The 22,512-nt window shown below is 41.7% G+C and overlaps 2 protein-coding genes across 9 annotated transcripts in view; one reads left to right on the top strand and one right to left on the bottom strand.

Moving 5' to 3' along the window:
• The window catches only part of CARF (calcium responsive transcription factor), a 40,522-nt gene extending 38,014 nt beyond the window's left edge, over nt 1-2,508 (bottom strand). For 6 of the 7 annotated variants that reach the window (XM_031045114.2, XM_034065360.1, XM_034065361.1 and 3 more), the window contains exon 1: nt 2,464-2,502. The gene's annotated coding sequence lies outside the window, so the exon portion shown is untranslated. Of the gene's footprint in view, nt 1-2,463 lie in introns of all 7 variants that reach the window. The other variant, XM_031045121.2, reaches the window with a different exon arrangement.
• Nucleotides 2,509-3,017: 509 nt separating this feature from the next.
• Nucleotides 3,018-18,552, top strand: WDR12 (WD repeat domain 12). Of its 2 annotated transcripts, XM_005144645.3 has the most exons (14): nt 3,018-3,282; nt 3,372-3,466; nt 4,410-4,504; nt 4,840-4,946; nt 5,649-5,764; nt 6,170-6,324; nt 7,106-7,151; nt 7,911-7,996; nt 8,169-8,309; nt 8,419-8,524; nt 9,246-9,378; nt 10,159-10,231; nt 10,935-11,041; nt 16,166-18,552. In XM_005144645.3, the coding sequence occupies exons 1-13, from the start codon at nt 3,242-3,244 to the stop codon at nt 11,010-11,012; spliced, it is 1,272 nt and encodes a 423-aa protein (XP_005144702.2). In that variant the 5' UTR covers nt 3,018-3,241; the 3' UTR covers nt 11,013-11,041; nt 16,166-18,552. The 2 variants fall into 2 exon arrangements, with proteins under 2 accessions (XP_005144702.2, XP_030900970.2); XM_031045110.2 differs by lacking the exon at nt 16,166-18,552 and having other exon boundaries at nt 10,935-12,184.
• Nucleotides 18,553-22,512: the final 3,960 nt, after the last annotated feature.

The raw sequence follows: 22,512 nt of genomic DNA, 5'->3' as shown, positions 1-22,512 counted from the left end.
ATGGCTCTACTGGGTCAGACCAACACCCCAATGTCCTGTATCTAACACTGGTTAATAATAAAGCTCAGGGGAAAGATTACAGCAGTAGGGCAAATATACAGTGATATTTATCCATCTTCCTCTCACAAGCAGACAAATTCCTGTGATACTTTTTTGCTTGTGATGTTGTCTGATCACTGCTCTAACCAGGCACATACATCACCCTGCACAATGAACTCCATGGTTCAACTATCCAGGTTTCATTAACTTAAGCGCTGTGCAACCCCAAGCAAAAAGATATTTTTGTCCTGAAGAAATACACTTTTACAGACAGTTAAAAGTAAATACATAGGTAATTAATTAAATAACTGTATAAATATTGCTAACAGATTCCCCAAACAAGACAGTTAAATTCTGTATACATAAGTGTGGATATTTTGTCATGAATGAGTCAACAACATACATACAAGTAGCTCTTCTTTTCATATACTCTTTACATAAGTGCTACAAAGATTTCCAGTGTAACACCATCATATCCCACATTTAACAATGGGCTGAAGGGAAATATGGGAGCTTAATATTAGTGTAGAACATAGCTGTATCCTCAGTGCACACATCAAACAGACAGCTCTCTATGCCTCAGCTTTAGCCTTAACCCAAACCTCGCTACAGGCTGCCTTCCATGAAGTCTACCACTGCAAGGCAGTTTCCACCCCAGTTAGCACATTTTAATGCTATAGCACCACTTCATTTGCTCTGCCTCCCTTTGGGAAGCACTCTGCTCAAAATAAAGGGAAAACTATGGCTATTGCTATCCTTGGTTCAACTCTACAAAGAGATTAAGCAACCACAGAAACAGCAAGTACAGGCAAATGGAATTAACCATCATGAGCATTTTATGTGGGATCTTCAAGACAGCAAACATGTACTGCAATCTAGCTTACAATTACCATCTGTGGTTCAGTTCCACAGACAAATTGCCTGATAGTTCAAGATTATTTAGCAAAACACAGGAGGCAGCAAGATCTCCATTTATTTAGCCATCAAGAACTGGCATGATAACACAGCTGTCAGAGCCAGGGGCAGCTCTTGCATATACTAGGTCTTCACTGACTGGTATCCATAGACACAACTTGTGTTAACATCAGGAACTGTTAGCAAGAGCAGGATTTCTCGCTCTGAGGAGAGCTTGTCTCATAACAGTTGCAATCTCCTCTGTAATGCAGAAGCCGTCATACCAATTCACAAACTTTAAAAGACACTAACAGAAAAGTCAAGCTGACATTACTTTAAAATCCTGTCATTGACCAGTCACACCTCTGCTCAGCCTTAAGGCAAAGTATTTGATCTCTATTTTCTTGCCTCCAATCCTTTATTCTATGTAATGCCTATCCCTACGAACTACAAGCAGTGGTCCCTAAAAATACACCAGTTTTGACTAACATAATTATAAGGCCTTCTATGAAGGCCTGCTTCTACCTTCCCTCGGTTATGAGGCCTCACTGTAAAGTCAACATGCATTCAGATCCTACAGGGAAGTGCAGCCTTTTGAAATCACAGAACTAATTATTTTAACATTGAGTCAACATTGGAAGATGTCAATAATAAGAAACCTAAACTGCAGAAACCAGGTAAGTCTGTTACGATAAGTGCATCCTACCTAGGAATACCTGCCCGAGGAGGAAGGAGGCAATTCTCTTAACAGTTTTCAAGCTTCACATCTTCCATGCATACCAATTAAAGCCAAAAGGAAATCAGAGCTTGACAGTGCAAGCTCATGTTTTCAGCAGTTCTGACAGCAATATTGACCATTCCAGTTTTATATTTTTTGACAGGAAATATGTACAGTATAATGCCTCACCAACAATCTTTTTTGGGATTTCCATTAAATGCCTAGAGGTTTTACGCAATGATTTAAAATGACTGCATTGCTTACAACAACTAAATACTCTCTGAAAAAACTATCTCTGATGATGTATCTCTACCATCATTATGAAGGGCATGGATTATAGTAAAACATAACAAGAAGGAAATCAGGGCATAACAATACCCTCAAGTAAACGAGTTACACTTAGCTTTATATTAACTTGTACCAGGTTTGAGACTTAGCTTCTCCCTGTCATGGAAGAGCAGGCAGATAGGGTTAAGAATGCACAGAAGGTCTGGGACTCCTGCCTAAAAGGTTTCTCCAGTTGTTTTTGTGCAGTTAACACAAATACCGGGAAAACGCAGCTGTGTCAATCATGCTGACCACGTCAGACCTTTTAATTACACTTAAGAAACAGATGAGATTTCAGAGTCCCACAAAACACCTGCATGCTCTAATAAGCTGCCCCAACCGGAGCCACCACGCAGGGAAAGCTCTACTGTTCCCTGCGAGGCCACAAGCATATGTCAAAAAAGCAGAGGAAATCCGCATATAAACCACGCACACAGCAGGTGCTCCCAGAAGCAGCCTTCTCTCCAAAGACATACTTCCCTTACAGCTTCTTTTAAAGTCCAGATGCGCTACTCCACATGCAAAGAAACACAGCCTACACCTAGGCGACACCAGCAGCAGCGAACGCTCACACTCCCGGCTCCAGCAGCACCGCAGGTAACTGCTCACCGCCACAAAGCCGGTAGGACGGGCTGGGCTGGACTGCGCTGCCCCGCACAGCGCCCTAGGGAACCCCCGCTGCAGCGGCGCAAGGGCCTGCGAGTGCCTCAGGGAAAGCGCCCCTCAGCCTCCTCCTGAGGGGAGCCAGGGGGCCCCACACCAACAGCCCCATTCCTCCCACAGCGGCCACAGTCCCCCCACCCACCGCCACCGCCACCGCCGCCGCCGCCGCCGCCGCCGCCTCAAGGGGAGAGCGCTGTCGAAGCCCGGCCGGTCCTGCAGCCGCTGACTCCGCGGGGAGCAGCGGAGCGCTCAGAGAGGCTATCCTCAACCTCAGCTCGGCTCCGGCAGTCACCGGCATGCGCTGTGCACCGCCTCTCCGCGCACGCGCACTCTCGAGGCGTGAGACATGAGGGGGTGCCGGGAAGAGGCCGCGCGAGGCATGCTGGGTGCTGTAGCCTCCGCCACCACCCGCCGCCGTGCTCCCGCTGTGCCCACGGCCGGAGGCGGCGGCAGCACTAGCGGCTGAGCGGGGCCGGGCCCGCTGTCCCGGGGCAAAGAACCTCGGCGGAGCCGGAGCGCTGCGGGCCGGCGGGCGGGAGGCGGTGCCCCGGGGGCGGGCGCGGCTAATCGCGGCACGTGGTGGGCCGCAGCGGGAGCATCATGGCGCAGCTCACGGCGCGGTTTCGCACCGAGAACCGCAGGTGAGCGGGAGCCCGCCTGGGCCTGGGGGTGTGCGGTGGATATGGGGCGGGAGTAACGCAGAGGCGGTAACGGCGCTGTGTGCCCGCAGGTACGCGGTGGAGGATGTACCTTTTTCGGTGCCTGCGGCCTCCGAGACCACAGACCTCAGCCAGCTCATCAACAAGCTGCTGGCGGCCGGCAACGGTAAGTACTGGGACTGGCTTAGGACCTGCTCTGCAATGGGGTTATAAGTTCCACTTAGTGCCCCTGTTTGTGGCCGCACGCCCCGGGTGCGGGCACAGGCTGCGGCTCTGCCTCAAGCTGCCCTTTGCCCTCTGCGCCAGGTGAGTCGGGCTGAGCTTGATCCTTTGTAGTGCATGGGGCTGCAAGCAAGCCTGCTCAGGGCAGGCCTGGCCAAGGAAACGTGGTGTCAGAGTCAGAAGCAGCACCCTGGTACCCGCAGGCCCCTCAGCCCCAGCTGCTTCTACCCTTCTGGCTATCCGGAGTAAGGCACACTTTGAACTCTAGATAGGAGTGATGGTGCGCAGTTCCAAGAGAAAAGCTGGACGTGTGTTTGCCCAGCACCACAGACCAAGCTGCCCCAGCAGATAGGAATGGAAGAATTCTCCAAACCCTGCAAAACTAATGAAAAAAACCAAAGATTTGGTTGTTAGGAAAGCCTTTGAGAAGAGCTCCCATTCTGTCAATGCCAGCTGACATGGACCTGACTGAGTTGAAAGATTTTTGGGGAAAAGACACCTGTGCAATGTTAAGAAATCCCATTTTCCATGGCAAAGTAGACTAACTGTATCACAAACTGCTGGGACTTCTGCTAGTTGCTTTTAACTAATGAAATTGCAAGCAACCTGGAAAACTAGTGCACAAAGCAATGCTTTTATTGAAATATGGGGCCTTTGTCAACTGTGCCATTACAGAGGGAGAAATAGGAACCAAAATTTCTTAGGATTTACCTGTTGCTGCCTCAAATACAGTGCTCTATAGCTACTAATTATAAAGATGCAAGCTAGCTGAAACACTGCTGTGGTTTGGTTAGCTGCAGAAAAAAGGGTTTAAAAAGTGATGCTGTTCTGAATGGTGTGTGGTGAGTGCTGACACCTGAACACTGATTTTTCCTAATGTGTTTCAGCGGATCACAAATATGTGGAATTCGACTTCCTTATCAATGGGCAGTTCTTGCGAATGCCACTGGTCACGCACATGGAAATGGAAAATATCTCCACAGTAAGTCATATTGACTTTCTCTCCATTTTGGACAACAGAACAGACTTGGCCAGTTTACTTCAGTCTGGTTTAGGTATTACACTGTCACCCTTACTAGGTAGGTATTATTTGCTTTTGCTTCCAGCTTGCTATTAATAGTGATTTGATAAAAATACAGAAAACAATATAGTTTAGACATTATTCATTCCACTAATGTAGCAAAGGATTCGGATACCAAGATCTTTACCCAACAACTTTGTGTTTTTTCACCATGTTAGAGTTAACTATTGCTGCTATTGAGTAAAAAAAAACCACCAAACCCATACTAAATAAGTATATTTTTTCTGTGAGCCCAGGAAGAAGTGGTGGAAATAGAGTATGTGGAGAAATACATGGCCCCTCAGCCAGAGGAGTGCATCTTCCACAATGACTGGATCAGTTCTATTCAAGCTGCTGAAGAATGGTACAGCACTAAGCCCATTCTGAGTTTTGTCTTCCTTATTCCTGTTGTGTGCAGAGAACACTGTGGTGTCAAATAAAGAAATATTCTGTCTTTTTAGTATCCTCCCCCCCCCCGTTTGTTCTGTGTTTGTTTCAGTTGTTTTAACCTGTCAAGTCCGTCAGCTGCTTGCTTTTGTAAGCAGTTCAGTTTTAATGCTTTATGCTGACAGTGACTTTAATGAGAGTAGAAAAAAGCTATAGAGTCTGAGCATGATATTGTTAATACAAACTCTGTTTATTGTTCTTTCACTTAAAAGGACAGCATGCATTCCTTAGCTCTTTTTTTAGCTTAAACCATTGATTTCAAATGTGACATTAATTAGCAACAAGTATAATAGTGTACTTTTATGCAGAGCTTTTATTTAAAAAAAACCCAAACAAGCCACAATAATTGTCCTTTTCTACTGTATTTTCTCATTAATTTTCCAATTAACTAGACAATGTTCATATATTAAGTAATGGTTTGAAAATGTTTGATATCCTCTAGTAACACACCAGGAATAACAAGCTCTCTTTTATTTCAAATTACGTAACTGATTTTAAGCCTAAGCAGTTATTATGCTATTATTTTTTAAGTTTTTGGTTGAGGGGTTTTTGTTTGGGGTTTGTTTGGTTGTTGTTCCATAAAAACATTGTTTTAAAGACAATATTTCAAATCCTGTAGGATATTAACTGGCTGCTACGATAAGACTGCTCGAATCTGGTCTTTGGAAGGAAAATCCATCATGACAATAGCTGGGCATACAGAAGTTGTGAAGGATGTGGCATGGGTAAAGCAAGGTCAGTATATATATTAGGGGAGTAGTAATAGTGTGATTATTGAGGCAGAAATGTCAGCATTCCTCAACCACGGATATTTAATCATGTAAATGCTGCAATTATTTCTATGCCTGTCAGTGATGGTAGAAATTAATTTATGAGGTAAAACAGTCTTTTAACAGTAATAAGTTAGTTTATACTAACACTAATACAGTTTAACATATAAGTTGTCTGTCCATCTTGCAGACATCATCAGCAACTATTGGTATGTATGTTTATTGCACTTGCAGGGTAACATGATGTAAACAGAGATATGCATGAGCTTCTATCTGCTGTTTCTTCTTGGACTAGAATAATTGTATATAAACTATAATGACTTTGGAAAGCTGAGTTCAGTGCAAGCATGACTCTTTTTGTCTTCCTCAGATAGTTTATCATGCCTATTACTCAGTGCTTCCATGGACCAAACCATGCTGCTGTGGGAGTGGAACGTGGAGAAAAACAAAGTGAAAGCCCTCCACTGCTGCAGGGGACATGCTGGGAGCGTAGACTCTATAGCTGTTGATTGCACAAGAACTAAAGTGAGTGACTCATGGAAAGAAATGTTTGTCTTCTGGGATGTTAACAGCTTGTATCTCAAAAGCCATCTTTTTGTCCCTTCATAGGGACAAAAGTCATCATGTTATGTTTGTACTACTTGTCATGTTGTTATGACTGACACACTAAGTTTCTAGTCTTGTTCTAAATGGTGGCTACTGAAGATCAAGAGTGCCATATCACTGCCAGGCCATCTTTTCAGTGATGTGCTTAACCTCTAATACCACAAAAAGTTGAGGTGACTTAGATAGTACAAGCCATTATACTGCTGCTTTTGAGTGAAGTTGAATGGTTATTTTCACGTAAATATTCCTTTTAACACACATGAACTTTGTGTTATAATGAAGTATTTTCAAATTTGGCCTAAGTTTTCACAGCCGTTTTGGTGGGAAAAAACATTTTCAGTCTGTACTCAGAAAAAGCAGATGATAGAAGAGGTTCTTTCCCTTTATCAAGGCATTCAGCAGGTTAAGAGCATGCACGCCAGAGGTGGATTATTGGTCTCAGCTTGAGTCAGTATCAGACAGAATAAAAGAAAACCATTTGGTGCTGAAGGAAATAAAGACTTTTTGTGTGTATTTTCCTGCAAAGGAGGAAAAAAGAATGATTTGATCAATACCAAATGCTTGGGTTTTTGGGGGGGAGCTCTGTTCTGTTCTTTAGTTGCTATAGTCCATTGGTTAATTTTTGAAGCAGGAAGTGTCTTTTGTATGGCTTACAATGTCTGTCTGGGTCAGCTTTTAATAAATGTTTTCTTTCATACAGTTCTGCAGTGGATCCTGGGACAAAATGTTAAAGATCTGGTCTGCAGGTAAGATAAGTGTAAGATGGGATTCTTGGCTCTTAAAACAACCTGAAAGATGGATATCCGAATACTTCCTTCTTTAAGAAAGGTCGAGTTTGTAATATTAAAAGCATGCTAGAACTTTTTTTGGTAAGGCTATACATCGGTAAACCAAGCTCCTGGTTGGGTTGGTAACACAGCTTTAGACATGGTATCAGCTGTGTGCTGATATTTATTTTATTCAGAGCATAGTCATTTTTCATTTATTTTTAATGGATTCCTGTAAATGTGCACGTTTGAGTATAGATTTCTTATACATCAAAAGTTTATGGGTTATTTTCCTGTTTATTATTGTCACCATAACATGGAGGACAGTAAGAAGACCAGGTCTTTTCTAGAAATGGAGACTAATCCTTTATCTGAATGCTTCCTTTCACTGTTCCAAGTCATACTCTTTCAGAATGTATATGTAGGTATTGTATCTAAAAGAAAAGCCTGTATTATCACACCTGACTGACTGTTGGACTTTCCAGCAGTAAAGGGGGCCTTAAAAATTCATTGCAACTTCATTTTAAAACTGTGTGACTTGGAGAGCATCACTTAATTTGTATTCATTTTCCTCTTCCTCAAAATGGAGATAACAGTGACCAGATCAGAGGTGTAAGGTTAAAATACTCATGCATCATAGACAGGTTAGGTACTGTAAATATGGGGGTTTACTTAGTTAATTACATGGAAATGCAATTCAGAAACCTCTAGATCAAGTCTGACTGTCTTCTGTCACAGTACCGACAGATGAAGAGGATGAAATGGAAGAAGCGGCTAACATACCACGGAAGAAGCAGAAAACTGAACAGTTGGGACTAACAAGGGTAGGTTTTGTCCAGAACTTTGTTTTAGTGTGGCCATATGAAGTAATCTCTCTTTGTTAAGAGTGACTAAAAACTTCTGGTGTTATGTCTCAGGCTGATCAAACATATTGCTGTTGAAAGAATAGATTTTTTTTTAGGATATTCAGTCTAATCTTTTACCTTTTAATCCCAGACTCCCCTGGCAACGCTCTCAGGCCACACAGAAGCTGTCTCCTCTGTACTGTGGATAGATGCTGAAGAAATCTGCAGTGCCTCTTGGGACCACACCATTAAACTCTGGGATGCTGAGACTGGAGATCTCAAATCAACCCTGGTGAGATCATGATAATGTATCTGCAGGTTCAGCTGAAGTCCGGCACAAAGAGAACAGTTGTGCCAAGCAGTGGCTCCTCTCTTAGAGTTACTGTTTTCTTTTCCGACAGACAGGAAACAAAGTGTTTAATTCTGTCTCCTACTCACCCCTGTGTCGTCGCCTTGCATCTGGGAGCACTGACAGACACATCAGACTATGGGATCCTCGCAGCAAAGGTGAGTTAAAACACGCATGTTCTCAAAGGTGTGTTTTCAAAATCAGAACTTCTTCCTGTTGGGAGACATCTCACAGACTGTCCTGCTCCCTCTGCTTGAAACAAGTCATTTGGGGGCTTTTGTTGAATACAAAGTTAACGTCTATTTTATGTAATCTGGTGCAAGATTTGTTTTGATATCTCACCTGGTAATTTAGAAAACTCAGCTAAGGATTCCCTTTTCCCCCCTAAGTTGGTTGGAGCATCATTAAATTGAAACAGTCACTTTGTTCTAGTGTAGCGGTGCCGTGTCTGGCAGGACTGCAGGTAACTTATGACTAAGCTGACCAGATACATTTCATAGACACGTTTTCTTGTTTAGCTTCTATAGATGTAATGTAATCTTCTTATCTATTGATAATAAAAGCATGTTTTGTTGGTTGTTTGTTTTTTCCCCCAAAAAAATCTTTGGAAAGATAGTTTAGTGACAAGAAAATACACTTTGAGAGTTGCTTGAGTTTGTTGTCTCTGTCCCCTCCCCTGAACTTGTGTGCCTTTTGGTTTTGTTTCCTTTCTCTAAGGCTCACTTTGATTTCTGAAGTTAAAATTAGTGGTGGGAAAAAACTTACCTTGAACACAAATACGCTGCTGACTGCTTTTCTAACTGAAGTTTGATTCATCTTGAAAGTGCTGGTTTCAGCTGGCAGCTACTGATGTCTTTTTTTCCCTTTCATTCTGTTCAGATGGCTCCTTGGTTCTGCTGTCTCTGACATCTCACACAGGCTGGGTGACATCTGTGAAGTGGTCACCTACCCATGAGCACCAGCTGATCTCTGGTTCTCTGGACAACATTGTGAAGCTCTGGGACACAAGGAGGTAAAATAAACATGGCATTCAGGCTTAGGGAGTCAGTTAAGGTAATGAAATAGCAAAAGCAGCCTGAAACATTCATTGGAAACTTCTGTGGCACTTGTGAAAAGGTTTTAGGAGTCAAAAGGAACAAAAATGCTTGTAGCTTACCCAAGGATCCATGGCTTAACATCTGAGAGGGCTGTATGAGACTTACCTGGCATTAACAGTAGCATTGATTGACACAGGGAGGCAGCAATCATAACATTGCTACTAGGATTAGGAACAGCAGATGGTCTGCTAACCATTCCTCTATTTTAAGGAACAAAATACATTCTCTGAAGAATGTATTTTTGCCTAACAGTGTGAAGTTTCACTTGATACTCTTTTTAGACCTTTCATTACAAATTTCTTAGCAATGAGATAGTTTGCATTTGGAAGACATAAATGGCTTTTCTGGAAAATGCACACAGTCGAACAGCATCCACATGTGGAAGAAGGAAACTATATAATAAACTGTTCCTGACAAGCAGATTGATTAAATTTCAGTCTCAAGTTTGCAAGCAAGTAAAAATGTTGCTGCTTTTCTCTTTGGGGGATGTAGGAGAGGTTAACACTGATGTGATCAGCCCTGAAGAAAGCAGAGAAAACATCACAGTTGGCAGATAGCTGTACTCTCTGAAAGTGTTTAGAACTGCTAGGCCCCATTTGTTTGATAGTATTTCTTCCAGGGACCAATTTTCTTTTCTGTTATTGCTCATGTAACTTCAAATGAGTGACTGTAAATACGTGTCTTTCTTTTACCAGTTGCAAAGCGCCTCTCTACGATTTGGCTGCTCATGAAGACAAGGTTTTCTGTGTGGACTGGGCAGAAGGAGGGGTAAGAATCTGAGGAGCAAATTGTTCAGTGGTTAGGAGGGGGGCTGCAAGCAGTTGTGAACTGTTTTGCCTTTTGTGCTTAAAGATGGAAAGGAACAGAAAGGTTTAGTTGTGCTGTGGTTAATAGTGGGTTGATAAATGGTGTTACTGTCATATAATGCTGCAGCACTTCCCCATGCTACTGCATAAAGGAAGAGGCTGGGAGTTTAAGACCTGTAGGATTAAATAGGAGTTACACTGAATTACAAACAGGGAGAGACATGAGAAGAGTACCACACCTTTCTGAGAAAATACAAGTTCCAAGGTACTGTTTGCTGCCATGGAGACTAAGGCAGCAGCACAAACTGACAGCTGGGGTATGGCAGTGCACATAGAAGAGGGGAAACTATATAACAAGCTCTTCCACTATTTGTCATGGTACACACATGTATAAAATGAGAAAAGCATTTTATTAATGTTCTAGTTTCTTCTTGTGGCTCCTGTTCTTAGTAAGAGCTTTACAGATTTTCCTGCAAAAACTTTGCTTCTAATTTTAGGAGGAGGGTAAGAGACAAAGTTGCTTCTGCACTTTGAATATGGGTTTTAGTCATGCATTAATAGTTCATTATTTCTGTCTTCGCAGGAAAGGAGACAAGTTCTCAACTTGGGTGTAGGTATTTTGTTTAGTTCTGCTACTAATTACAGTTTTCTTTTTCCCTTGTCAGCTGCTATTGAGTGGAGGTGCAGACAGCAAACTCTATTGCTACAGATACCCAACTACAGCCTCTGATGTTGGAGCGTGAAGATCAACAGCCACAAGACTTGAAAAAAGGTGAAAAGATTCTTGCAGTTGTTCTCTCTGAAGAAAGGAGCTTCTTGTTGCTCAGAACACTGTTCCTGGTTTTTATTGGTAACCTATAATCCATATTTATCACAGGAAAATGGCCACAAGCAGTTACAAATGTGATTAGTGTGAAACAAAGCAAAGAGCGTTTCCTCCTTTTTGATGACTATTTGTATAGCCCTTTTAGTAAAGAATCAACCGCTCCTGCTGCTTACACAGAAATTACTCACTGGATTGAATTATTATTTTTTAGTTTACCTTCTTTGCCCTGGAAAGAAAAAATAAAGCTTTTATCTACAGTTCATTCCTAGTGCCTCACTTCAGGTAAAAGTCAGAATTAACTCCCCTTTCACTATAGCTGTTGGCAGTTCCTACGATCAGTTCCTTAATTGGTGATCCCAGGTTTTGTTCTTGGATGAAAACTTAGTATGTTTGCAGTGCAAATGGTTTGATATAAAGGAACTTGACAGATTTACTGGCAGATGAAATATTCCATACTTCTTTTGTTGCTCATAAGTTAGGGCTGTAAATTATTTTGTATGTGTAGAAACAAATGGAACATCACACAGAGAAGGCAGAAGAAAATTAATTTGTTCATAGAAAGAATGGATACAAACAGTTGCAATAGTTTTTATGTTGATGGAGGGTAAAAACTATCCAAACAGGCTCATTTTGTCTGCTGGCCAGCTTGCTTTTATTTCAGCATTTAAATGAAAAAAGCTCTTACTGCATTTTGTTAGATGCCATATATATGATGTTAAACCAGCTCATCTGTGTGTTTAACAGTGTGAAGCCAAAGCTTTCAATAAGTGTAAGACCTGTACAGCACAATCAAGTCAAATGCAATTTGCAAAGTTAATAATTTTTCTTGGAAGAGTAAAAATTCTGACCACCATGGACAGGTTGAGTAAGCAGCTTAGGAAATAACAGAACAGCAAATGTATGGAGAAAACAGCAAGCATACAGTGGAAGGATCTGCATGTCAGGCACTGCAACTAAGAGACTAACCTTTGTTTACTAATGCTCCTTACAAGGAATTAGTTGTCTTGACAGCATCTTAATATCCAGGTGCATGTTCTTAGCGTATGTGCTTCGTCCTTTCTAAAGCAATAAACACTATTCATACCTTAATACAGAAATTAGGGGTTTTTTCTTACTTAAACCTTGTTCCTTTAAAACATGGCCTTCTGTTTACTCCACAAACTGCAACTCTCAAATACGGTGTGAATATTCTGTTTTGTAAACCTATCAAAAACATGAAGCATTTTTTGAGCACAAATTTAGTATGTGCTAGAACATGCAGCATTCCTTCGTCCCCACCCTTAGAGATGTGTGTACTTTCACAAGCTCATTTGTAGATACGCTAGTCTGGTCTAGCAATCACTGGCCTCATATTCATAAAAGTTTGAAAGCCTTGTAGTATGAAACCAGAAGTGACTAATAGCCTCTTTAGGTAATCCTTAATCCAGTGTACCTGACTTTTGGAGGTCTTACTGGAGTGAAGTTTGGAGATGTTTTTAATGGAAAGCAAGGAAGGAAGTTTGGAAAATTCCTTCATTTCAAAACTCCCAGTGACCCCTTAAAGTAACGTCTTGAGCTATTTTGTGTATTATAAGAAGCATCCATTTTATTACAGTTTTTCTTCCAGATACATTATGCTTGAGCACAGCTTTTATAATTACTGTGGTATTTTACAGTCAGAGAGCTGTGAAGCATCTCCAGCCAAATTAGCTGACAAAAGCAAGTGGGTTCTCTTCCATGCATGTGCCTGAAAGTAACCTTCGTGTGCTTTTCTTGCTTCCCCAGAAAGACTTTAAAAATAGTTTTTAAAAAGGCCATGGCACTTGGACTGTCAGCTTAGCTTAGAGAGATTAGTGTTATTTAGACCTATATGACATCCCAGCTGGCATTAATGGTTTCAGACACTGAATCTATTAGATCTGTTACACCAGTCACCTGTAGTAACCACACAGAGTGTAACCAGAGAGGTTTTGGTAAACCACAGTTCAGAAGCAGGAGGGTTTTTACACCTTCCTCTCACTTGGGGTTCTCTTATTTGGAAAAGTACTGTGTCAGACACAGAAAGCAGCAAGTAATTAAACTGTATTGACATTATGAAGCAATACCAGCATAAGTTCAACATATTTTTGGAAGACATCCATGTTATCACTGTCTACAAGTTATCCTGGAACCCGCAGAAATGCTTTTCAGATTTGGCTGACAGTTCTTTGGAAAATCTCTAATTTTAATTCAAGCATTTCAATGAGAACATTTGTTTTTCTACAAACATGCAGTTCTTCCCTTTAAAGTAACAATGTGAAACTGGAATGGACAGCATGAATTGATTTTAAAATTGCCGAAGAACTGAGTCAAAAGCAAACTTAGTCTTCCAGAACCAGGATGCTGATGGTGGTTCTACTCACAAAAATACTTTCCCCAAGAAACAACCCACCATTTCTGAATATTAGTGCGCCAGTAGCATAATATAGAGCAGTAAAGAACTTTTATGTACTAACAGTTAGTTTTCCTTGTACATCAAAATGTTACTACAGGTGAGGGGAACAAAAGCAGTAGTCAACTACTGCATGCATATTTGTTGTGTCAATGGGGATGGGGGGCAGCTCGGTTTGGTTTTGAGAGGTTGTGCAATACTTGGTTCTGTTTCATCTTTTCATTCTGCACTGACACCTGCCATGAACTGTTAGCTTCGCTAGCACACATGTGCTGCCTCTAAATACACTTCAAACAACATCATGCGTTAAGACATGCTTTAAAAGTGTTAAAGACAAGCATTCACCTGCTTGGTCGTTACTTCAGTGTCACACTCGCGTTTTCTGTTCACGTCTTTGCTTCTCCCCAGCTGGTTCTTTCAGCTTTCTCCTTGCTTTGAGACTTTCATCTTTGCTTCTGGACAAGTGCCACCGCTTTCCTGCAGGCAGCCCTGGCAGAGCACTGGGTTTTATTTCTTGCTGGCATTCTGTTTAGTTTTTTCATCTTTAATTTCTCAGCCTCCCCCAGCTGGGGGATTGGACTGAAAACAAGGGGAGGGGGAAGGAAACTGCAAATGTTCCAGTGAAAGTGACACACAGCCTAAATTGGCACATGTGGGCAATGCCATTGACCATGTTACCACCCACTGGCTCAGCACCTTTTCCACAGACCATGCAGACCCCCACCAGGGAAGGTCCTGTTGGCTCACCCAGAGTGCTGCAGATGGCAGCCTCAGCCCACATCCTGGTCACGGCTTTGAGACCCCCAAACTCACCTCAGATACTCGCTCCCCAGTTAGATCCTTTGTTGCTAGACCCTCTTGTTTGGGTGGGAGCTGCTGAGGAGTGCACTGCATGCTCTGGAGGCACAGAGAGAGCATGCAGGAGAGGACAGGCTGAACCAGAGACAGTGGGCTTCTTAGGCTGCATTTTCTATGAGTGTAGTACAAGGATGCCCATCTCCAGCCAGCGCTGCTCTGCCTATTCCTGTCAACACACAGCCCATAGCCCAGTGGTGAGGTTTCTCCTTAATGAAAATAAACTGGTAAGAAGTTTAAAATGAGGTTTGTGTATGTAATTGTCATGCCATCCCCACTGCACCTCTGTGTGATAGTTAAATGGCTGCAGAAGACAGCTTTTCAGAGAGCAAGGCTGAAGGTCCTGTTCTGATGGGCAGAATTGTAACTTACCTTTGATTTCTAGCCCAACATCTGAGCAAACAGGATGGCTGCTTCACTAGTTTAGCATTCAATTCCCGTGCAGTTGACACCAGCTCAAGTGAGAGAAGCACAGAGATACAATGAGCAGCACAGGCTACTGTGTTGGAGAGCAACAAGCTATGCTGCAATTCATGTGCTAAAAGAGACCAATTGAGTTAGAATCACCAATCTCTTTTTTTCAACATAAGCACATTGGCAGAGGTCTCCAATTAGGGGCAAAACTTGGGTTAAAATTAATTGTCACAAAAACCAATGTAAGTTGTCCTGTAAATGGCATGAAATGAGTGGCTTTTCAGCTGCCAGTGAGAAGCTGGCCGAGCCTGGTGTAGGAAAGACACCTGCTCAGTCTGGATGAGTTTACCAAGCCATCCACATGAAGATACGTTCGTGTGGAATGCTGAAAACACAACTCAGACCACAGAACTGTCAGTTCTGTACCAGTTACAACATTCAGATTCCAACCTTCAAAATGCCAACTCTGCATAGCTCTGCAGTTTACTCCATTGGGCAACCAGGAGCCTGTGATCAACAGAGATCTTAGTGTGCATTTAAATTCTTTAAAACTAAGCAAACATCAAAACAAGTGCTTCATGATTGCTACTGAGACTTCCAGCTTGTGGGTTAAGCAAATAACCATCTTTAAATGTTTGAAACGATCTCTGAATGCAAACCAGAATTCACAAAAAGCTGTAGGGAGAAATGTTCCAATTACAGCAAAATATCCCAGTAATCTATACCACTTATGCAAAAGGGTCCTCCTCATCACACGTCCTATCATCTATAGTCTCTAGAGTAAAGAAGGTCTAATCTTCAGACTACAGCTGCTGTAAACTGCATGTGAAAGATAGTTGAGGTCACTTGGAAGAGCATGTAGGAAATGCTTGCTGCCCTAACTGCTCTCCTTTAACTCCCTACCCCAGCTGCTGAGAAACACTTGAGTTTGTTACACACAGGCGTACACACGCACAGAGCTACGTCATGGATAAATGCACACAAGACATGTCAGAACACCAGCCAGGGGTTGATAAAACACAGAGGAAACACTGGAAATTGAAACAAGCTCACCAAAGAATGGAGATGAGCGTGTGGTAACAGCTGATGCAGAGCTGGGTACTGAATCAGAGGTAAACCTAAGGATCATGAGCAGTGTCAGAATAAACTGATACAGAGGGCCACATCCCTGAGCACACTTCATGTCTGGTAGAACAGCCTAGCAGTTTTGAGGTTGCATTAACCAAGGTGTTACCATAGAATCTGCCAACCAGATGGGGAATTCTTTCTGTCATACAGGGCTTGCTTGGGGGTCAGGAGAGTGACTACAAATAACCTACACTCTTGGGTTTTAAAGTATTTGCAGCATTAAAGGCTACTGTGTGACATGAATCCATTTGTGTGATCCTCAGGCTGAAGCTTATCGAAGACTCATGTGGAGACCCAGAGGCATCTGCTGAAACACATACTTTGAACCAAAGTCTGGAAGGCGGGGCATGGGTGTGCATTAGTGGGAAGAGTTGTTCCTACTACGATATGGTTTGGATTCACCACAACCATCTCTTTCTAATGTCCCCTGTCAAAGTAAATACAGTCACTTGTTTTCTAATTGAAAAAGCACAAGTTTTCCCTTCTCATATTCTTTCTCCCACCTTTTCTCAGGTTTTGCATCAACTTTAGCCTTAATCTGGGGAAGTTCATGCAAAATTTGGGAACTATTTTTGATCTTAAAAAAAAGTATCATAAAATCAAAATCTGACAGGAATTCACCAAGTTCCACCAGGGACCAGAATCTGCGTGGCAGTAAGATCACAAGTGATCTTTGACTCTCCCACTCTCAACAGTGATCCCCCTCAGGTGGCAGATTTCAGCAGACCCCGGATTGGTAGCTTTTATTTTGATGGACTTTGTGCATAGGATGAGGTGTTGGAATTTGCTGGCCATAAGCTTTTAATACTTGGAGCAAGGATCGAGTATCATTCTTGGTCTACACTTGAGATTAAGAACTATACAAGAGATACAAGAGATCTTTCTCCCATCACCATGCAAGCAGTCCTGTTAACATACCCATAGCATTTAATAGAACAATGAATTACATAATAAGGTTTTGCCTTTAAGTTTTTAGGGCATACAGAGACTCAATAGATAGCCTCTGCTGCCCCTCAGAAAACTGTACTATGGCAAAAAGTTATCTCCTGCAGTTAAAATACTAAGCAAAATGTTTCCTAGATCTAAAGAGCTCAGACTTGATCAGATTCTGATTTCAGTTACACTGCTCTAATTCCCAAGCACTGTCAGTTAAGACAACGAAGCCTATAAAAATCAATGGATTTAATACAGATTTACAGAGGAGCTTGCACCCAGCCTGTCTGAATGCAATTTGCAATAATTAGATCTTGTATCTTGACATAGCTGAAAACTGAGTCAGTACCAGTTTCCAAAAACCCAAGTACTGTGTGTCAGTGAAGCCTTTGCTGGAAGGAAACATATGATTTGTCTTCATAGTAACTAAGCTTTGAAGCAGAATGGTGAGGGGGAAGAGAAAATGGGTTTTCTCCCCCTTCTAATCTCATCTATTTAAACACAGGAATCAAAACAGCAGATGTGTAGTATGAAAAATGTTGGCCAAGATACTGGCACCACAGAATCCGGCACGAACCCACCAAAGATAAGATGAAGAGACTATAGTTTCCCTATTTCAGTTCTAAAAGTCACTTGTCTGTTGCAATATAAACATACAAGCTCAGAGTGCCATGTTTAAAAGAAGCCATCATTTTCGTAAGGACAGCAGTTTACAACCCATGCACTATTCTGAATCTCTTCAGTATCCATAATATCACTTGCTAAACATAAACAGGATTATGAGATACAAGATTCTGAGCCGATCATTCCCAAGAATAATAATATTAGACTGTACCAGAGAAGTCCATTGGAATTAAAGAAATCTCTACTTCTAATCTTTTCCTACCTTGCTGCAGTGTAGTGCAGCAACTGAAGAGTATTTTCCGTTTTGGGATGTCTGAATTGTATCGCTTATATCTTGGCAGGCACATTTGAAGCTGATGATTTCGCTTTGGCTGGTGTTTCCTACTGGCCTTCTCTAACTACTTCTTATAATTTACAACACAGTGATTTGTAGGGCTGCTACTGTAAAAAGCTGGAGAGAACCATAAGCTTTTCTATTTCCCTCTGCAGCAGTATCTTCTTTCTATTTACTCTCCTTATTTTGCCACCCACTCCATGTTTTGTTAAGGGCAGCATCTAGTTTCTCATTCCTCACAAGAGTATCAGGATCAAGGAGGTAAAATATCCCCCCTTTTAAATACATCAAGTTTTGACCTTCAGATTAACATGCCTTGATATACGAGACACCCCAGATGCCTTGTGCATTGCTACTGTACTTCTCTTCCCATATGCATTACTGACTGCACTATAACACTAGGGCTATTCCATCAGGAAGTATTTGCCTTTGGCACACCTTCTTGTCATTCACATTTATTCTGCAAGTGCCTTTGCTATTAGCTTTCCCCCCACCTTCAGAATTATTGAGCACCTGAAGAGCAGGGCTAAGTAGAAAGGAAGCCCAGCTGGTGCTCCAAGAGATAAGCAGGAGCCCTGGTGGCCAACATCTCACCTACACTGACTGCAGGACTCTATGGGCTATGGTTCTTCACAGTCTACAAGCACAGTTGGATGTCTGCACCCCTGAGGCTTAAGCCACTCCCCAGAAGTTAATCCTCCTCCTATGTCTGTGTTCCTAATTACTTTTGATGAAAGGCATAAATAGCTTGAACCATCACTCTTTGTGTGCTTGACTTCTGTCCTGATGGAATTTCATCAATTTTCTACAAGTATACACCCAGCACTTGTCAGCAGTCAAGTTCAACACTCATTTCACACAGAAACATCATCTACTTATGTCAAGCTGAAGTCTGTTTGAGTCTTTGAATGTAATTCTGCCTATATTGCACTGCTGCCCAGTGAAACACCATGTTGAAACAAGACCTTCTCCATTTCTCAATAGAAATACCCTAACCATCTCTAAAAAGAAAGAACTGTGTTCAACTTAATTTGCAGTTTCCTTTTGTTGCTGGGAAGCTCGATTCCTCCAAGACAAAAGAATTATGTTAAATATTAAATGTTGCCATTTTTATTTCATAGTGTCTATGTATAAGCTTATATAATGTTATAGTTTTAACTTTTTCTGCCCACAAAATAACGAATCAACTGGGGCTTTTTTGTTCCGTTCAGGTGGCCTGCATAGATACCTACTACTGAGTAATGGAATACTGAGGTATACCGATAGGGACTTCATGGTACAGCATATGCAGTAAGATGTTCATTCTAGCTTGAGGCTGCTCTTCCTTTTGTCCTTCTTTTTAGCATTCTTATTATTTAAATCAATGCTGAATATGTAACATTAGGGATATATAATCATTCTCTCAATTTATTTATATCTATTTGTATAGTCTGTAACATCAGGATGCAGTAAAATATTTATTTATATTAATACATTAAAACAGGCAATCACTGCTTCAGATTGACCACTGTGAGATTAGGTTTGAGATTTCATGAAAAGAGACATTGCTGCAGTTTCACAAACAGGAGAAAGCCAAGTCCTTTGTTAACTGTTCAACCTAACTGGACACTGCAGCGCCTATGAAGCTGTAATTGCAATGAAGGAAGAGTTTTATAACCTTTGAAAACTTTAATGGCACCACATACTAAAAGTTCATGTCTTTCCCATTCCAAATTTAATGTTGGCATAATAGTGTGCAATTGCAGGTGTTTATAAACCACACAGCCTACCCAGACTATGAGATGGCCAGGTTATGGAAAAGACATTCCCCCTCCATTGCACCTTTACTCCTTGGTCCTTTAAAAACAAACAAAACTAACCCAAACCCACACCAATCCTCGAGACAGCAAAACCAGTATGACACAGATACATTAAGAGCATTTATCAGAAGTGCCTTGGAAATTGATATTTAGAACTGCAATAGAACTGCACAGCCTTTCAAAATGCTCTGCTGTTTGTAATGGGCATTTCAGGAGAATTCAACATTCAGAATTCTTTCAAAGTGCTCATGAATATATGCACAAAAACCACAGGCACAGGCTCCCTCCTCTTTACTTTCAACTTTGTGACTTGTTAGTGTATATCTCTCTCTCACAGATAATATGATTCTTTTCTAAGCTTCCATAAATCTCAAGAACAGAAAAATGCCCCTTTTTAAAACTCCTGGAAATGTCACATTGCTGGAAATGCTTTCCTAAGCCCCAGAGTTCAATTAAAGACAAAGTAGAAAACCAGCAAAAAAACCCCTAGATTTAATAATACAGTAAAATATTCACATTCAGCTTCCTTTCTAGCATGCCTGTTAGCCATTATACCCTCACCCATTTTTAATTCCCAGCGCCCATAATTTCACCATTGCGGCACATGAAGTCTGACATAGACATCAGTGACTCGGTTTTTAACTAATTCCTCCCCTAACCCCACACACACCACAGCCAACTGCAAACACTGTCAAAACCTGAAGCTCTTTTTACACATCTCACCAGTCTGAACAATGTGCTTGTTCTGCCACCCCCAGAATGCTCATGATAAAAATAGTCAATAAATTGGAATTGCCACACATCTTATTTTTTAATTACTTTTCTTTATAGCAGTATCTGAGGGAGAAAATAAGCTAGGGCTCTTATCCATGTTTCAGGCAGAGCAAAAGGCAAGCAAAGCTGGAAAAAGGACAGATGTCAAGGGAAGGATTTCCCTTTCTTCAGCACAGAAAAGGTTTCAAACTTGTTTTTTAAATAGTCCCTATTCACTCCATTCGAGCCGTGCTGCTAGTTCAGTTGAGGTATGATTCAGAGAACACGTGTGTATGGTGCAGAGATACTGGGAGGGTCGTATGTCAAAAGCAAAAGCCATTCTATACCTGAAAAGAAAACCACTTTCCTAAACTCTGATATACATAAAGTACAAGCTAGCAGGGGTTGATGACAAAAGGGAGCTCTACACACCTCCCCCCCATCATTTGAGACAGTTTAAGCTGTGTGCCTGCTCTCTTTCCTTCCCACACATCCTTCTCCTGTTCAGACTGGGCTACACAACCACCTCAGACTGAATGTTAATATAAGCTCATCCACACAATGAACCAAATCCAAAACATCAGCCTGATACACTAACACTTGGCAAAGCTCTGTACAGTTCTGTCAGAGGGATCTTACTGCTGAAGTGCCCAGGCTGCAATAACCAAAAGCTGTTGCTACACACTGAAGCTATTACTGGACATCTTCAGTCATCAGATTGAAGGTGAGTTCAATGCTACTGTTGGGTGGGTAGACACACACCAGACCCTTCACCCCTTGTCTACTGATGGCTGGCAAGAGTGGGAGAGTCATTATTACTCTATGACATTTTAATGTTATCTATACAGAATGCTGAGAATTCCAACTAAAAAATATGGGCATCACCTAAGTGTGTGTTTGCAATGCTCAAATGCACTGTTGGCCATGAACATTCAAACAAGTTCCTGTTATTGCTGTAAATACAGGGTTGCATTCACAGAACACACATTCTGGTACCTCTACACTTGGGGGCATAGAAAGGAAGAAAGTTAACTTTATGTATCATCTTTTAGCTGAGCATTTATTATTGTTCTTGCTGTGTGGTAAGCAGGCAGTGAGGGGCAGACTGTGGTGTGAATGCTGATAGACTTGAAGGCTAAAGTCTTAATTCTAACTATGCTGTAGTTACAGTCAGTCTGCTTCTCCCATGTTTCCCCAAAACATGCTGTTCTCTTGGCTGCCTGCATATTGTACTATTTGTTCTTCTTTTACTGTCAGATATGTCCCTGGGCAAAAGCCACCAACATTCAGCCATAAATCTACAATGCCTGATACGCTGTGAAGGAAGCTTGCATGGAATAAAGGAGAGCATCACTGTGGCTGAAAAATGAAACCCAGAAGCTGTATCCTGAAAACTGCAAGCAAAATGGGGAATTCAACAATTAAACTTTCATCCATACATGTACTGTCTACACTGACAAATCACTGGTTGCCAGCAAATGCACCAGGAGTTAAGTGGAAGCAAAGGCATGACATCCTAGTACATTTTTTTGGGTACTGATAGCTATCGTATCTCATCAGCAGGCTCAGCAAACAAAATAAAAGACTCCTCTCCAGACCTGGAGAACAAACCTGTTGTTTTCTCTATTTATTGTTAAAACAGAAGAATATCCTCAGTACCATGACCAAGTCACCATAAAAGGAGCCCTGCAACAACTTTCCTATGCATGTAGATACTTGCCTTCCTAAGTCTCTCCATCTTCTGCCTCCAGAAGTTGCTCTTTTAAGTGCTTTTTCTGAGCAAACAAAGGGGTGAAGAAAAACTGAACTCCATTTTCTGCCTGAAGCGCTCTCCTCTGGGATGACACCGCAGCCATGTGCTAAGGGCACAGGGTTAGAATTCAGCAAAGCAAAATGAAAGTTAAAATTGCATGTCTGCTGCCAGGTTACTGTGTAAGATTACCTGCTAATCTTCAGCATGGTTTCACTTCCAGGAAGTAAAGAGGTTATAAAGACTAGTCTATTCCCACACTCTTCTCCAATAGATGTTCAGCTGCTCTGGGACAGACACAATCTCCTTACTATATCAGTATGTAAAAGCCTTATAACAATAGAGTATATTCCCAGTCCTACAGATTTTTATGTTTGAATTTATAGATCCTCTACTCAGAAACTATTGCAGGTAGCA

The sequence above is a fragment of the Melopsittacus undulatus genome, chromosome 8 (genome assembly GCF_012275295.1).
Source record: "Melopsittacus undulatus isolate bMelUnd1 chromosome 8, bMelUnd1.mat.Z, whole genome shotgun sequence".
Classification (NCBI taxonomy): Eukaryota; Metazoa; Chordata; class Aves; order Psittaciformes; family Psittaculidae; genus Melopsittacus; species Melopsittacus undulatus.
The sequence above is the reverse complement of the archived record's forward strand: the minus strand, read 5'-3'. Positions and strand labels throughout refer to the sequence as shown.

What these genes read in the sequence shown, in the direction of transcription:
- WDR12 (XM_005144645.3), top strand. Translation starts at nt 3,242, where the DNA reads ATGGCGCAGCTCACGGCGCGGTTTCGCACCGAGAACCGCAG. An exon ending in TTTCGCACCGAGAACCGCAG is followed by an intron (nt 3,283 to 3,371) that starts GTGAGCGGGAGC and finishes GTGTGCCCGCAG; the next exon opens with GTACGCGGTGGAGGATGTAC. An exon ending in TTGATTGCACAAGAACTAAA is followed by an intron (nt 6,325 to 7,105) that starts GTGAGTGACTCA and finishes TCTTTCATACAG; the next exon opens with TTCTGCAGTGGATCCTGGGA.